The sequence below is a fragment of the Erithacus rubecula genome, assembly GCF_903797595.1.
Source record: "Erithacus rubecula genome assembly, chromosome: 8".
Lineage (NCBI taxonomy): Eukaryota > Metazoa > Chordata > Aves > Passeriformes > Muscicapidae > Erithacus > Erithacus rubecula.
In genome coordinates, this window is record NC_136659.1 from 23,399,605 (window position 1) to 23,413,180 (window position 13,576).

Below are 13,576 nucleotides of genomic sequence, written 5' to 3' on the forward strand. Positions count from 1 at the left end.
AATGATGGATGAATCTAAATTAGACAAAAATTCCTATGTTCTGATTAGACTACCAAACTCCTTCAGGGGGCCAAAAGTAATACTAAGAACAGTAGATAAGGATTATAACTGGAAATCCTTAAAGTGGTTGCTGTTCCTTTACACTTCTAATCTGAGAACTTTGTTGATTTCCTGCTGCCTTTTCATTAGTCTCAATCTTTGGGTCTGGATGCTGCAAAAAAAGGATGTCCCTGTTCTTGGAGCAAGGCATGTTCTACATAAAGATGTCATTTTAACTAAGCTGTGATAAGCATTAACTCTGATGTGCCCCAGACAAATCTCAGGCATTGAGGTTTAGAATAGGCCCTTGAGTTACTACAAACCAACACCCTATTCAGGCCACTTCTGTGTAATCATAACTTTTTACTTCTCTCCCAACATCCTCCATTCCACATGTATTTAAGGAAGTGAACTAGCAACAGAGTTCTACATTTTGCATTAACTGGAATTTCCAGCACTCCTAATAACCACCACATTCTGCAGAGCATCCCAAGAAATTTTAATCTCCCCTTTCCTCCTTCTACTGTACCTGACTCCTTAGATAACAAATATAGTTATTAAGGATTGGAGAACTGCAGGGAAAAAAAAACCAAAATCACAGACTAGAAGATCTTTTAGTTCTAGTAGAATTTAATCCCTTCCCCTCTGGCATTCAGATACATTTGCTGCTCCAAAATACATTCACCAGTGCTGTCATTTTTTGTGAAATATGCCATGAACAATTATATTCACTTGTTATCTCTGAACAGCTACAGCACAAAACTGCAGTTATATTTTCATGTTTGTTCAGTTCAGCTCTTGGTCTTGATTGCTATACCAATCAGATTATACAATAATAATAGCCAAAACTGTCTATTATTACAGTCCAAGTTTGATTCCTTGCAGATTTTTTCCCCTTAAAAAAAAAAAAAAATCAGGTAAAGAAAATAATTATTCCTTTAGACAAAAAACTCCTGTTGTTAATCTTCTGATATACGTGCTGCTGGTGGTAATGATTTGTATTCACGGACAGTGCTTAAAATGTGATTCACTGACAAATCAGTTAAATCACCTGATAATTTTAAAATACTGTTCTGTATCATCTTTCTAGAACTGAAAAGAAGAAAGAAATTCTGAACTGAAAATGGTACTAATTTTTTAAGGATCTCCATCTTTAAGCCAAGAAATAAGAATTTTAAGATTAAGAGTTGTTGGTTGTTGAACTACTCCAATATCCTATGAAGTGCAGTTCAGTTTTGAAATGGTGTCTCTAAATGTCCTCTGAGTATGGATCAGAATGATTGAGGTTGGATGTCTGAAGGACATATGACCCAAATTGCTGCTAAAAACAGGATTCACTGTGGAACAGGTAGCTCAGTGCTCCACAGACTTGAGTTCCATGTAGCTGCAAAGATGGACAGTCACCAAGCTCTCTGGGCCTCTTTTTCTGTGTTTGAGTCCCATCATTGTGATCTTTATTATCTTTTCCCTCATAACATCTAATTCAAATTCTGTTTGTTGCAACTCAGGGCCTTGAGTCTCACCCAATCACTACGCCCTTCAAAGACAAACCCGACTTCATCTTCTCTGTGAAGCAGATACACAGAAAACTTCAAAGTGATTCTACATATTCAAGTATTTGGTTTGCAAAAACTCTTCTAATGACTGAATCATTTTCATCAAACCAGTCATTGCATTTGGCCTACCTAGCAGTAGAGCATGAATTGTCTCTGAAATAATACAAAAACATCCAGTAAGATAAAAATGCAGACAAACTGCAAAAGCATGCCAACAAATAATGAAATTAAGTATTAGCTTTTAAAAAAAGTATCTTAGCTCCAGAAAGGTAATTAACTATACTTATTTCTACAGAAAATCTTGCAATAAAATATCATCCTTGTTCACATGCAGTTACAGATTACTTTAATCATATTTTTCTAGAAATGTCTAGGAAAAAAGCATTAACAAACTTAGTACAAATATAAAAATGAGAGTTGAGTGCAATTTGTCTCTGCACAATTTTTCTTAGGTCCATAAACTGTTGTCACTGCAGATTTCTTGCCCAGCTGACAATCAGTAAAATAAAACAAGCTTTTTTGACATCATGTTCTCAGACAGGAATACTGTAAGATGCAATGAACTGTGGCCTATAAACTCACACAGAAAATTTACAAATCAAAGAAAATACTACACATGTGTCAATATCTTTTTCTACTCCCTTGATTCTATCTTATACATAAGCCTATGAAAATACCACACAACACATCAGACATGATCTGCTCTCCTGCGATGCAGATATGGATGGAAAACTCCAAATATGAGGATGAACTGGTAGTACATGGCTACTCCTTTGGCATTACAAAGATGGCAAGCACTGACTGCATTTCAGTCCTCTCTGAAGCCACACTCATTGTACACCCTCGGGAGCAACAATTAGATTCTACTCAGGTAAACTAATCTACTTTATGTGCAGTCATTGACAAAAATGTCAGAAGCTGTTATCAGAAGACATCTCTTTGTGATGACTGTACACTTGTGACTTGCTCAAAATAAGACTTGCATAAAATGACATCTCTCTGGCCATGAATGCAAATAAGAAACTAAAGATGCCTGGAGTGGAGCACAATTCTAGTTACATGAGCATCAGTGTTAACCAGTAAGCTGATACCATCAAACATAACTCACTACATAACCCTTAAGCAGCTCCCTATTGTAATAAACTACACAGATTTCAGGTAAAACCAAAGTCTATTATTGTGTAGGAATTGAGCTGCCAGTCCAGAAAACCTATCTCTAAGACTCTCACCAATCTGAAAATCTCTGATTTTCTAAAGATATGTATATAGACATTAATGGCAAAGTTCTCACACAGCATCACACACGGACTAGCATCCACTTAAGTCTTCTGCTGTGAAAGGTACAAAGCCTGATCAATGAATCCCAGTGAGGACACTGCAAGAAATACACTGGTACCTATTTTCAATGATAAATGTACCACCAGGTCTTCCTACAAGCTGTTTCAGAAGAAAAAGAAAAATAACCGCCTTGCCATGCTCTGGTACTGCTAACTTAATAATTTTGGTGTGGGTGTGCCATTAACCTGCAGCTTAATTAAAAAGCAAGTGTAGTGTCATCATTGAAAGTACAACTCTTCCTACTGCTACAACTTCTCCATCTACTAAAAAACAACCCACCTCCAATCAAACAGTTGAAAGGTCTTTCTCCTCCCAATGAAAGGGCAGCTGTTATTTTAAAAGGTGAATGTATGCTCTATTAATTTAGGAAGACTGTAGTAGATTTTTTTAAATACAAGAAAGAAAAACAGAATGCAATTTAGCAGTTTTCCTGTCTGCATCCTGACACATAAAATGCTACCCTTTTTACAATGAAGTATTTGAATGTCACAGATTATCCTTTTCTCCAAAGAAATTCTGTATTTTTTATGTTCTAGCAGAGGGAAAAAAGTTTTGTCATTAGATGACAAAATTATACTAAAAAAAAACCCCTAAAACCACAGAATAGTTTTAAGGCAGAATTTACTATTTACATAACCAAAGTGCAATACAGCAAGCTATTAAAAACATGCCTGCAGCAGTCAATGTACTAAGCCACCTAAAAGGCTCTAAAGCACAAAAAGGATTATTCAGAAGAAAGAGATAATATGCAAAGCATGGTTTTATTTATAGTTGCTTCTATCTCTCCTTTAAATGGGTGACTGCACTACATTCTGTTTAACAACACCTTATCATTACAGAGCAGATCACATAGAACAAAAGCAAATGGCTCAAAATTTCAGAACCTTCCAAACATGTACTGCAGTTATCACCAGCAGAGCTACCAAGTGGACATATTTAAGCACTCTTTCTAGTTAAACCATCTTCAAGGATAATCATTATACTTATTTCTGCCATAAAGCTTTTAAGTAGTCAACTGTTCCACAGTTTCTGTATTCTAATGTATTGTACAACACCATTTTTATTGCATCTTAATGTATCTGAGATTTAAGAACACAACTCCAAATATTTTTTGAACAAGTAATTTCTTCTGGGTCTTATAAAAAAATCCATTTTAAAATGCTAGCTAACTGGCTTAGAGGTCTGGCAATTCTGGAGAGAAATAGAAATGCAGGTTTTAACAGACCATATCACAACTGAATATACCACTAAACACTCTCCTAAAACTACATGCAAATGGACCAAAGGTCTTGTTGAAATAGCCAGCACCTCACTTAAAGACCACTGCAAATCTTTTCTTGAAAAGGAACGTGACATTAGTGGCTATTTGGCAGATCAGGTTTACCCTGCCACAAACTTCAAACCTTTATGAGTTGAAGGACCCCATCCATCTTGTGCATTCTTTTTAAGACACATTTGGATTACATATATCTCTGTATAGCTACTCCAGCAGGGAAATACCATACAAGCCATTGATAATTTCATTGTATTTTCAGACTTATGCCATTCAAGACAGTGCTTGACCTGTGCTTCGTGTTTTTGATCTCTGAGAAGAGCCAGTGCACAGAGAGCCTCCTCTCAACTTTCAGACTACAAATATTACCCTCTTATTCCACACTGAATTAACCTGTGCTCTCTTTCACTCCCAAACAGTAAGAATCTTTGCATGTAAAGATTTAAGTCCCAATCTTGGGACTTGGGAAAAGGCAACTATTAACACAGGAATTACAAATGACACCTTCCTTGGCTGAGTGGAACACAATCTAACCTGCAAGTTCCAGAGCAATTCACACTGCACTAGAAACTCATGTTTAGACAAATGGATTGCATTTACTGAACTCTGAAGGTGCTACCTTCAGAGATAATATTAATTATCTTAATATAATTAAGATAGACAAAAGTCATTTACCATCTTTGAAGTCAGCATTTTTCTTCCTCACCAGAATTCGGAAATCTTCTGCTGGGTTAACACTTCCTACCTACAAAAAATACAATAACAATTCAATTGTCTTCCAATATCCATCTCTTTCTTCTTGTCAGGCAACAAGGATCTTTAAATTCCTTCTTATTTCAATATGAAAACAGAAGCTGTGTATTTCTCTGCATTCAGAAAATGCAATTCTTATGAAGTGTGTTAATGCACAGTACTCCTGCAAAGTCAGGTTATGACATGAATAAGATGAACTCACTCTGCTGCACTGTTACAAGCTGACCACTTCTCTGGTGCAGAGAGGATAGAAACACAACAATTCAGGTTTTCTGCTAGGTCAGCTTTGAGATCTTCTGTAGCACAGACCTCTCAGACCTCCCTAATCTCACCAGATGCTCAATGAGGAGTGTGAGCTCCCAAGCACGTGGGTAGAGAATCAGGGGCTTGCCACTCCAACAGGAACCTCAAAATCAGAAGCTTACACTTAAATCATCTAGAAGAGTCTGACATCTTAAAGCCAAAGCTCTAAATGGGCATGCAACTGCAGAAACCTTTCAAAGGAATTAAAACAGGTCAAATATAAATAAACACTGAAAAATAGATGCTTTAAAATTGAGGGGGGAAAAAAACCCAAAAAAACCCTACATTACTTTAAATTTCCTATGAGCAATTATAATTATCCTACACTTTTTTATGATTTGCTGTCAAAATAATTCATGGACTTTGCAGTAAGATTGCTTGGTCTCACTGTATTTCTTTAAGATCTAGCAATGCCACTCTTTAGGAAATACCAGAAAATTATATTAGGAGTGCAGAACACTGAAATCTTTTTAGACTTTAGCTATTTTTATAAGTATCAATAATGCTTTTTTTCAAAATGAACCTTAAAGAATAGTACAATTGAAAACAAGAGAAATTAGCTCAGTGTTAATGCTTTTTATAATAAGAAAATGTCAAATAAAGGAAGGTACACAGTTACAATACAGGTTTCATCTACCCACAAAATTATAAGTTAGATCAAGTGGCAAGATGAAACCAAATCTCTGATTTAGACCCTAAATTAATACAGAGAACAATGTCTAAAATCACAGCAATACTTTTGATTAAATATACAGAGGCAATTTCTATGTAAGGAGATATGAAAGACAGCAAGAAAAAAATTCAACCACTGAGCTCCAATTCCGTTTTCTTTGGATCCTCAGGCTTTCCTTTTAGAGTTCTAAACATTAGGAGAGAATTTTGTCCTAAAATATCCACGACTGATAGAAACTTGTGCTAACACATGCCTAAGGGAAAAGAAAGTTGTCTTTACAATCTCTAGCAAAGTATCAAATGTACAAGCAGACAGTATTTCAGTCATGTTTCAGCTAGAAACTCTCCTTTTATCAGGAAATCTGTATATTCACTATAACAGACTTAAAGAATTAATCTTCTCCTCTATTAATCAGATTTGTAAAAATATGCTTACAGAGGTGATAGTGCCTTCAGCAAGTTTCATAATGCTAAAGCTCCCTTCCTCATCTTCAATTTTTGGTTTCTTAAGGCTGGGTTCATCTTCGCTGCAAATGAGAAGGACAAAAATTAATATAAACACTTGAAGAAGATTGTCCTGCCTACCAACTAGGAGTCATTAAATTAATGAAATATATACTGAACTAAACTTCATTACATAACTGTTCCAAAATCAACACTTAACCATGCTTCATTTTTCCCTTGGGCTCCACAAACCAGATGGTAGAAACAGAGATCAAACTTCATCTTAGCATACAGCAAAGGCATCACTTGTTGAAGGTATGAGATTCTTAGTGCTTATTTCAGGTGTGAATTTCCTTACAGAGATCTTCATCTTTCGGAATACAGAATATATCCCAACATTTTATTTGAAACCTCTATGTTGAGTGAACCATGATAATTTACAGTATATATAACATGACATTTGGTATTCTCACTAGATTTTTTCCTGTACATGAAATGCCAGTGAAAATTGACCATTTTAGTAAGACATTAATTTACTGTTCAATCACTACCTGCTAGATCCTGCCCTGGAATTTATAGCTAATACAAACCTGTTTACACAGTGGCTTTTGAGTCTTATGACCACTACTCTCCATCAGCACAAGAGCTCTGTAAACCTTATATTTGTTAAAACCTGCTAGACAAACTCCAGTTAAGCAGAACAGAACTCTCTTAGGACAATTTAAGCTACATCTCAAAATGCTTTCAAAAGACTCTTTATTATTTTTATAAAGCTAATTGTGATTTTGGGCTAGTTTCTTGTTTTGCCCTTACAGGTAACAGAGAAAGGTATACATTCAAACTAGGAACTTAACTCTGACTTGTAACATGCTACACTTTAGAGCACATCTCAGCAACAGAAGAAAATCCAGATAATCACAAAACGGGAAGAAAATCAGATGCTGTCAAGCTACTGACAGAGATGAATTGATTTCAGTTTAAAATGACTGAAAGCTACTCAGCAACCCAAAGGGCAGGATCTGTGTTCAGGGAATCCCAAAACAAAGTAACAAGTTCTTCTGAAAAATTCTACTACTGTGAAAAGAAGAAACTGCTTGATGATGTAGGGACAAAGTCAGAGGTCCTGGACTAGGAGCCACTTTTCATTCTGCAAGATTAGAACTGATTGCAAAAACTGCATTGCACATTACAGAAGCAATCAACTATCAGAAAGAACTTGTGGAGTCTTCCTTTTTGCTTTCTATAGCACACTCCTCCCCCCACTTTACAATCATTGTCTATCTCACTTTGTTTCAGCAATCTCCTCTGTCCTTTACTTAATTTTGTCACTACCAAAATGAAATCCCATCTCCTCAGCAGCTCCTGTCATTCAGCATAACCTTACTTATCAGTCTAGGAGAAATGATGACTTCAGTTATGCCTAAGGACAATGATAGGATACCTTTGCTTAATCTCAACTCTGACTTTCTGGCTAACCTTGAACAAGTTGCTTGATTGTTTTGAACATCCAGTGTGTCTCTCTGTAAAAGGAGAAACTAATACTTATCAGCACCAGAGAGTTTAGAAGCTCTATTGGAACTAAAAATCTTGTATATTAACATGGTTTTATGAAAGGTATAAAGAACAACAAAAATTCTCTTTTAGAATATTTTCCTCCAAAAGTATATGGCAATCATTTTTCTCCTTTTTCCTCCTGCATTATTTTTACTGATTCAAAATGCTTTGGGATTGGAGGAAGGAGAAAATAAATGATGATGCTGCATTTAACAGCCTAGGACCAAATCTACAGTTGTCATTAATCAGTGCAGCACAGCAGAAACTAATGAATCCATAGCCATTTATACCAGCCAAGGATCTGACATTTAGAATATGCACTGATTAGCAGTATTTTTAAACTGCAAAACGTGCAATTACTATTTGAGAAAAATTAATAAAATAAGGGATTAATTTAAAACACCCACTTCTACATTAATATAGAAGCCTCTCACATCCTACAAAGCTAGATGAGATAACAGCCCCTCCACTGCCAATCTCAAAAGGAAAAAGTAAAATGTCTTCTATTTTACTGGAAGTTTTTAAAGACTATATAGATCTTAAGCAAAAGTGATACAAATGAATACTGAAACCTCTATTAAGATATCATGCTACAATTTTGCTGCTTTAGTCTTATTAGACCTTAAATATTAACAGAGTCAATATGATGACAGGAGATTCATATCAGTTTGAGAAAACAAAAATAATGGTTAAGACATCTTCTAAACAACTTTTCCCAAACACTTCAATGCAACCTGTATCTTAGTATTAATGAGCTGAATCTCATAGAACCATAGCATTTAGAATCACAGAATGGTTTGGGTTGGAAGGTACCTTAAAGATCACCCACTTCCTACACCCCTGCCATGGGGCAGGGACATCTACTAAACCAGGCTGCCTAAAGCCCCATCCAGCCTGGCTCTGAACACTGCCCAGAAGGGGCATCCACAACCTCTCTGGGCAACCTGTGCCACTGCCTCTGTTGATTAATATTTTTCTTAATCATAGTTGCAGAGTGATGTATTCTTCTTTATCCAGTGATTAAATTGTATCATCTCAGCTCTTCCCCAAACACAGAAAAAAACATACACTTAAGACTGCTATTGCAGCAATGATAAAACACTACCAGTCCCACTCATTACTACAGAAATACTATTTTTCTGCAATTTTAAAAAATTCTTAAGTGCCATTCATTCTTCTTTGCATAGTTGAGTCTGTATCCTTTCACTTTCTTTACAATTTTTAAAAAAAAAATCATTGTAATGCCCCATGTAATCAGTAAGAATTCACAGACACATTAAGGCAACAGGAACACATTGAAATTAGCAGCAGCAACAACAAAAAAGCCAGATGTTTCCCAGTGTGTAGAGAGGAATGTGGTCATTAGTCTCAAGCACCAAAGCAAGGAGTCTTGTGTCACATCTTCCCAAAGAAGACATGAGGAGCTGAAGAAGCTCTACCCAACCCAGAGGAAATGACAACAGCTGAGCTAATAACAGCTCAAAACACCTCAAAGACATCATTCCTAGTGCTGAAAGGACTGAAACAAAAATGACAAGAAAAAACTAACTGAGAACACTCCAGCACCTCAGGGACCCACTAGTTATATTATAGATTTCAATACATTAATTTCTAAGAAGCAGATTTTGTTTACACAAATTGATTTGGCTGGGGTGACAGTACAACTGCTGTATCCATTTAGCATTTATTCTTCCTATCTGCAGCACAAATAAACTAAACACAATATGTTCAATAATAACAAAAATACTCTGTCTTAAAACTGTTCAAACAATAGCTGTTCCAGGAAGAGTCTATAACAGCTTGATTTTTTTTTTTTGAGACAAACCACACTAATTGCACAGCAGATAATAATGAAACTACTTTTCTTTTGATATTCAAAATGAAAGCTTGGCAATTACCTAAATCAAGCATGCTGAGAAGGAAGGCTCAACTTTATGGCTAAATTTAAAACACCATGGCATTTATTCTAAACTAAATTAGACCCTCTGTTAGTGTCATTTGAACTGTTTTATAACCACCTCTAGGACAAACTGTTTGCCCAGGAGGCAGGAAGCAATGTAACAGGTTGCCCAGGAAGGATGTACAAACCCTGAAGGTTTTCATGGCCAGACTGGAGGAATTCCTCCTTAGATCTCACAGGTGGTCTTTGAGCAATAGGTTGACCAAGAAGCCTCCTGTGGTCCATTCCAACCTGCTGGATTTTGTGATCCTGTGACAGCAAATACAGACATGAGGAACTTTTACACTGGTTCCTAGTGTGCCCTGCACTGCAACAGTATGACTACAACTATTCACAAAATACTCCAGACATTCTGTAGCACCACAATATTCTCTATCCATCAGCATTTTTTCCAGTGTGTAACTCATTGATTTTCTGTTCAAAAGATTCTGACCTGCTTCAACCAGCAAAAACAACCTGAAGTGTAAAAAAAAAAAGTTTCAGAAAAATCCATAATACATCTCCAACTTACTTGTCTTTGAAGATGTCTTGTGCAGTCTTCTCTTCTTTTTTCTTGCCAACTTCCTTCAGGGGGAAAAGTGCTTTTACTCTTTCCAGAGGAGCCTGACACCTTTCTCTTACCACACAAGGCATCTCCAGCATTTCTAAAAGGTGCTGCTCTATTGGTGGCAGTGGCTTATCAGGGTGAAAAGCCTTGTGCTGCAAACACTGCAAGAAGCAAAACAGTCTGGGCAAAATAGAACTTTCAATTATATTGAAAACTTTTAATGAAATTCCTGTACACCATATGGTAACTGCAAAATATCTTCCATATTAAACATAGTACCTTTGTATTGCTAAAAAATATTCTGCCTCACAGTGAATTGAAAGTCTATGATCAACTGTTAAAGGAGCATATTAATGATATTAAACAAGAATACTGATGCAGATAAGTGTTCTCACACTCACTGGAATGAGTTCTACGAAAATTATTAGAAAAATCCCAAGAATGAAACAGTCATCTGCAACTGACCATATTTTACTCTACCTTTAAAAAGCAGTTCTCTTATAAAACAGTCACAGGGGAGAGATTTCTATACATTTCAAAATTAAGTAAATGAGATCTATCCCAACCACACATTACAGTTATTGTAACAGTTTAATGTCCCTCAAAGAAAATATTTCTTCTTGGTCAATAAAACTCAGTATGCATACAGGAGGAATGTTCAGAAGCTAAAAAGAGAATGGAAATAAAAAGAAAGAATACTAAATGTACACAGGTGAGACACAGAATAGATGTATGTTTGGAGCCTAGCTTTGAAAGGAATAGGGAATGAAGGGGCCTGACAGATGCACAAAGTTGGAACAGATGGTGAGAGCTACAGAGAGGGATTTTTCACCCAAGTGTAGAGTCAGTGCACACAGTCAGGGAGCCAAGCAGAGGGGGAGAGACGAGGTTAATGAGGCAGGCTACAGAAATTCCACGGAGGGTTTTGAAAACAAAGCAAATATCTTTACAATTCTCTGAAGTGTGGGATAGCAGTAGAGAGGTATGTGCATTTATAAATAACAGATACTAGTGCATGCACACAAACACATCAAAATGTAATATACAAAGGAGACAATTTTTTTCTGTGCCGATTGTACCGGGTGCATTAGAAACCCATGTCAAGGTACCTACTCAATAAACTAGAAATACAGCAGAGATTTGCTCCCCCGTTGGCTGTCAGAAATGACATTAATTTAGAAAACAAAATCAAAGTGAATAAAAGCTGCTATTTATATTGGAAAGCCGCCAATACAGAAAATTGGGACAATATGTGACACATCAATACTGATGCATTTTCAGGCTGCCATTAAGATTCCAGACCATATTAGAACATACTGTCAAAAGGAGGCAGTTGTACAAGGCTACTGATTTGGAAACACTCGTAATGATTTAAGGCACAATTATTTTGAAAGAGTAAAAATGTGTCTGGAAGCTGCAGTAATGACTCTTGTGCTACAAAAAATATTTTAAAAGTTAGGTAATTGAATTAAACTAACAAAGCAAAAAAAAACCCTGTTACGCCTATGTGTTCCAGGCTTTTATAACTTAAATCTTTATATGTGCAGCTGCAGGAGCTGAGCAGACTGAGTGGCCACAGCATCCACTTTTACCTGTTTTTAAAGTAGATGACTACATCTGAAAGCAGAGATGGCAGGTACTGTCAAAACTCAGCTGCTAAATGGAGATTAAGTTAAACAGACAATCTGGAGTTTCTAAACCAACACCGTCCCTCAACCTTGTTCCCCCTTCCTTTCATGCCCAGCAAGAACCACTCCTACCTTCACAGCTACAAGGCAACCCACACTGCCACTGCCTTGCAGACTCACTGCTCCATTCATTGCTTTGCATTCATCATTCCATTCAAAGCCCTTCATTGCTCTTCCTGATTTCTTATATTTCCATTTCTAGAGACACAGCCAGCTTTCAGGAACAGGGGTCACACCAAGATACTGGTCAATGGATGTAATGAAGGGAGTTTCACATCATTAATTCCATGATAAGCAAGGACATATATGCACCAAGAGAGTAACAGATTCATCTCTGTACAGAACCACCATTGTTGAGCAACTTGTTTATTTGGCTAACAAATAAAATGCACTGCATTCCCTAAACATTTTAGCTGCTCCAAGTATCTGTATTTTAAATGGATAACTCAAAGAATAATGTTGGAGGTTTGCCACTACAAAAGCTACAGAAGTTCAGTTAGTTTTTTCTGGAAACAAGGAATGAAAGTTGAAAGTCTAGATATAGGATATTCCTCCTCTTCCACTCCAGAGCAAGCATTAACAACTACTTCTCACCCACTCTGTCATTTCCTGATGCCTACCACTACCTCCAGAGATATAATTCAGCTTGATGTTTTTGTTTAAATTCTGTCTCTTGTCACTTATCATTCCAAATATCTTCATGAGGCAACAAAGCAAGGAAGTGAAGTAGGAGTTTATCCTTTTCTTCAGAGTTATTTTTCAGAACCATTTATAGGTTCTATTCAGCCCAATCCACTTACTGGCTACAGTCAAAAGATGATGCAGAATTTTTCTTCACAGTTCTTATGGAACCAGCAGTGCCACTTGAACTAAAGAGCACAATACTAGCAATTAACTAGTAATCTGGAACATTTTTGCAGGAAAGGAGAGAACAACTTACATAGATTAATAGCAATTTTATAATAAGACAAACAAATGGGGCTCTGTGCTGCCAAAAGAAAACACTAATAGGACTGACAGTTTAGGGCTTTCTGAACAGCAAAGGCAGAAACTATTCTATTCTATGTATTCTACCCCATACATTCAGTCAATAAATACTTTTTCTACCAATAGCACTCACCCTTACAAAATCCCATTAGGCTTTAAGGAAATTGGCAAGTTACTCAGCTACTCTCTTCCAGCAGCAATTGACTCAAGTGCTGGAACAAGACCATCACAGTTTCAGAAGACAAACAGCACACCTAAAAAAATCATCTTACACTGATGGTTGACATCCACTAAACCAAAAGAATGCAAAACTCTATCTAGCAATATAACAGAGGAAATTCTATCCCCCAAGTATTACCTTCATAAGCAAAGCAAAGTTTTGCAATATCCAAGCTTAAAAATTCTTCCTAAAATAAGAGTTGTGCAGAGGTCAGTTCATTTTAAGTTCCTGCCCTGCAACAA

General features: G+C 36.5%; 1 protein-coding gene across 4 annotated transcripts in view; it reads right to left on the reverse strand.

Moving 5' to 3' along the window:
• XRCC5 (X-ray repair cross complementing 5) overlaps window positions 1-13,576 on the reverse strand; it is a gene marked incomplete at its 3' end in the record, with an annotated part of 53,408 nt that overhangs the window by 12,052 nt on the left and 27,780 nt on the right. For all 4 annotated transcript variants that reach the window (XM_079310485.1, XM_079310486.1, XM_079310484.1 and 1 more), the window contains 3 exons: window positions 10,404-10,600; window positions 6,371-6,461; window positions 4,882-4,951 (listed from right to left, as the gene is read on the reverse strand). In XM_079310485.1, the coding sequence (XP_079166611.1) occupies window positions 4,882-4,951; window positions 6,371-6,461; window positions 10,404-10,600 (358 nt within the window). The remainder of the gene's footprint in view (window positions 1-4,881; window positions 4,952-6,370; window positions 6,462-10,403; window positions 10,601-13,576) is intronic.